The sequence below is a fragment of the Etheostoma spectabile genome, chromosome 8 (genome assembly GCF_008692095.1).
Source record: "Etheostoma spectabile isolate EspeVRDwgs_2016 chromosome 8, UIUC_Espe_1.0, whole genome shotgun sequence".
Lineage (NCBI taxonomy): Eukaryota > Metazoa > Chordata > Actinopteri > Perciformes > Percidae > Etheostoma > Etheostoma spectabile.
Window position 1 is genome coordinate 75,088 of NC_045740.1, and position 3,705 is coordinate 78,792.

The 3,705-nt window shown below is 36.8% G+C and overlaps 1 protein-coding gene across 1 annotated transcript in view; it reads right to left on the bottom strand.

Annotated features, from left to right (window-relative positions):
- Nucleotides 1–2,461: 2,461 nt before the first annotated feature.
- LOC116694004 (androgen-dependent TFPI-regulating protein) overlaps nucleotides 2,462–3,705 on the bottom strand; it is a 2,914-nt gene continuing 1,670 nt past the window's right edge. The window contains exon 6 of the mRNA XM_032523396.1: nucleotides 2,462–3,662. Coding sequence (XP_032379287.1) covers nucleotides 3,625–3,662 — 38 coding nt within the window. The 3' untranslated portion in view covers nucleotides 2,462–3,624. The remainder of the gene's footprint in view (nucleotides 3,663–3,705) is intronic.

Below are 3,705 nucleotides of genomic sequence, written 5' to 3' on the forward strand. Positions count from 1 at the left end.
CACACACACACACACACACACACACACACGCGATAGTGTTTATTTACACTAAAGCCCAACTACAATGCTTGCTTCCAAAATAATATCTAGATTAAAATGATTTGCCCCCTTTGAGGGTAACAAACAAAAGCAACTTAACAATAAAAATCAATCAGAAGTAAATTAAGTAATGCTGAAATATTGTAGGCTAAATGCATCTAGAGGACGTGACCAAAGTAAGGAAGTAGGAAACAAAGTGTGATTCTCTAAAATGATTTATTTTTTTTGACAGGGAATTTATCCTTGAAAACGACCGTTTCTTGAATCATCTGCGAACAACATGAACTTCAGGAACTATCCAGGGTCAGTAAGTTTTGTCTGATGAGCTCTGTGATCTTTATGTAATTTGACTGGTGTTTTCTTTAAAATGCTCAGATCGTTGCTGGCCTTCTCTTCATCATAATGTGCTTTCCAAAGGACTCAGAGAGTGAGCAACCCTTTACAGCAGGGGTCTTCAACAGGGGTCCGCACCCCTAGGGGGTCGCGGAGGTACTGCATGGAGGTCGAAAGTTTTGGTTGATTAGACTTTTTTTTATATCCCCCCCCCCCCCCTGCAATTTTTTCCACTATTGAAATGTCTTTAAATACACTTAACATGAACTCACACACTGTAGTAAACAGATAAATGGAGGCAGAAGTGTCTTCAGTCATCAATGCACACATGCTATAGGACCAGTTTGATAGAACACAATTTTAACAATATATATAATTAGGTCGCCGCTCCCTCGCCATCGTTTGGGGGTCCTTGGCCTGGAAAACGTTGAAACCCTGCTTTACGTGTTTCTCTTGTGCGTTATTTATGTTTAAAATGTAATTTGGATAAAGAATAAGACATATAACTCGACCTTTAAAAGACAGAAACAGGTGGTAGATGAAGTGACCAATGTAAGGAAGGAGGAAATAAAATGGGATTCACAGAAATGACTTTTTTGCTTTGATGGGGAATTTCTCCTAAAAACATACAGTATCCTGAATCATCTGCCAACAGCATGAAGGTGAGTAATAATGATGTCATTATTTATGATAATGGAGATGATAATGATCTGGGTAAAGAACATGTGCAGTTATTGGCTAGGATCTTATCAGTTGGATTGGTACTTGCAGATCCAATAAGAATATATTCCAATATATAAAGTGTAGTTAAGTTCTATACTTAAAAAAAAAACCCACTAGAATTATAAATGAGATTAGATTAAAGTTATAATGTCATCATTATATATAATAACATACTTATTTTTACCTCAGGGAGATAATACCCTAAATGTTCCAATATCATTAAGTATATTTTGGATTGTTTATATTCATGTATTCACATGTAAGCAGCATGTTATTGTTGTAGCAGGTTCAGGTGGAGCTAACTTTAAATGTTTTAAACTGTTGTTGGGTTGTTTATAACATTGTATTGTATTTTAAAGAATATTTTATAGACTTATCATATTTTGAATAAAAAACAAAATAACTACAGAAGTCAAAAAATAATAAACAGGTACAATTACCCCTCAATGTAGTGGAGTACAAGTCTAAAGTCAAATGAATTAAAAATACTAAAGTAAAGTACAAGTACCTCAAAACTGTACTCACAAGTATATTCACTTAATTACATTAATTGCACGATGAGTGGACAACCGCCACAAAAAGAGACTGTAAAGGTGTCAGGTTGATCAGTAAATTATTAAGAACACTATCTATTACTACGCAGATGCAAAGTATTTTAGGTGTAGATGGAACTGTAATTGACAGGTGGTGACAGGTGAGTTTTTGTTTCTAAATGCTACATTCAAATGCGACATCATAAGTCGTGGGTCAGGCGTGACTCTTTCCTTTTTATTTCTATTTGTAGGTGACAGATAATGTAGACTCTAAACTTCCGACTGCGTCAACACTGCAAGGTAACAATAGCCTTCTTTCCACAACAACACCCCATCTTACGTGGACATTTCTCTAACAGCGCATGTCACATGAGTAACCTTTAGTCCTTTAGACAAACAGGAACAGTACTTGTTGAAATGTAGTGTATCTTGTTTTGCTGGTTTGCTGGGTTTTCCCATTGTGACTTACTCATCAGAGCAGGAGGAACTCCTTTTGCTCATATAAGTTACAAATCAGCGCGCAAGCAGGACAGAACCAAGAAGAGAAACATGTTGCACTTGCTGGGAGTAAGTAAAAACTCTTTATAATTTTTTTTATGACAACTAATGTGTGATGAGCTCTGTGATCTTTATGTAATTTGACTGGTGTTTTCTTTAAAATGCTCAGATCGTTGCTGGCCTTCTCTTCATCATAATGTGCTTTTCCAAAGGACTCAGAGAGGTGAGCAACCCTTTACAGTGTTTCTCTTGTGCGTTATTTTGTATTTTGAAATGTAATTTGGATAAAGAATAAGTCATATAACTCCAATGTAAGGAAGGAGGAAATAAAATGGGATTCACAGAAATGACTTTTTTGCTTTGACAGGGAATTTATCCTAAAAACATACAGTATCCTGAATCATCTGCCAACAGCATGAAGGTGAGTAACTATCCAAAGTTAAATGCCGTCATTATTTATGATAATTGAGATGATATACGTATTTTACGTTCACCTCTTTGACAGAAGGATCTGAGTGAAGAAGACGTGCATTTATTGGCCAAGATCCTTTCAGTCGGATTGGTGGATGCAGATCCAAACTATCTCCACCATCTTAAAGGCTACAGAGACTTGCATGGTGCATGAAGAGAGCAACAAGGCCACTTACAGAAATGAATGGAGCGCACACACTATGGATTTGCGATGGCATCAAATCCAGGCTCTTCAGCATTGCCTTTTGGATTACCAAAAGTCAAGTCATACCTGCAGCCCCTCCAGATGTTCCATGATTCATGGAAAAATATGCACTTTATTCAGGTCAAACACGACATTGGTAACCTCCTCTTTGCTCAGAGGAGAACTCAATGCTGCTTAACAGGCAGATGATAATATGGATGGTGGATCAGCCGCCAGTGCTACTCGCTTAATTATGTTTGCTTTGCTGAAATTGCATTATTCAAGTCAACTCTTGGGATGTATAAGTGTTACACAATGTAGCTTTTGTATACAGTTTCAGCACAGATTAAGCCCTTTGAAGTGAAACTTTGTAACATTGGCTTCACAGCAGCTACTGCGGCTAAAACTGACAGAAATGGAATAATGCTACAGCTAGATTTTAGCTGAATGCTGAAAGTAGTTTACTCCTAGCTTAACAGTAGTTTAGCATTTAGCTAAATGCTTACAGTAGCACAAGCAGAAAACAATCATGGTATGTATGGTATATACATATACAGTCAGCGGAGTGACTCAGTAATGTGCGTTATACGGCTATTTGGTTTGCTAACTTTAGCTAACTTTAGCTATCAAAAGCTAGTGTTCATACTCATTGACTGTCATAGAAGACCAACAAATGCTGTAGCAGCAAAACATATTTATGTGAGCAATGGTGCCTTTTATTGCCTATGAATTTGACTTTTTGAATTTGAAAGAGGGAGAATGTATAACATCTGCTTTCAAAACGTCCTTTACTGTTTTTTTGTGACCACTGTTTGACCATTTTGAAGTGGCTGAGAGGCAGAATTACTTTGCTTTTGTTTTCATTTTGTTCATGTCCTTACCTAGAGGAGACAAAAGAGAGACAGAGATTAGACAAGAATGAAC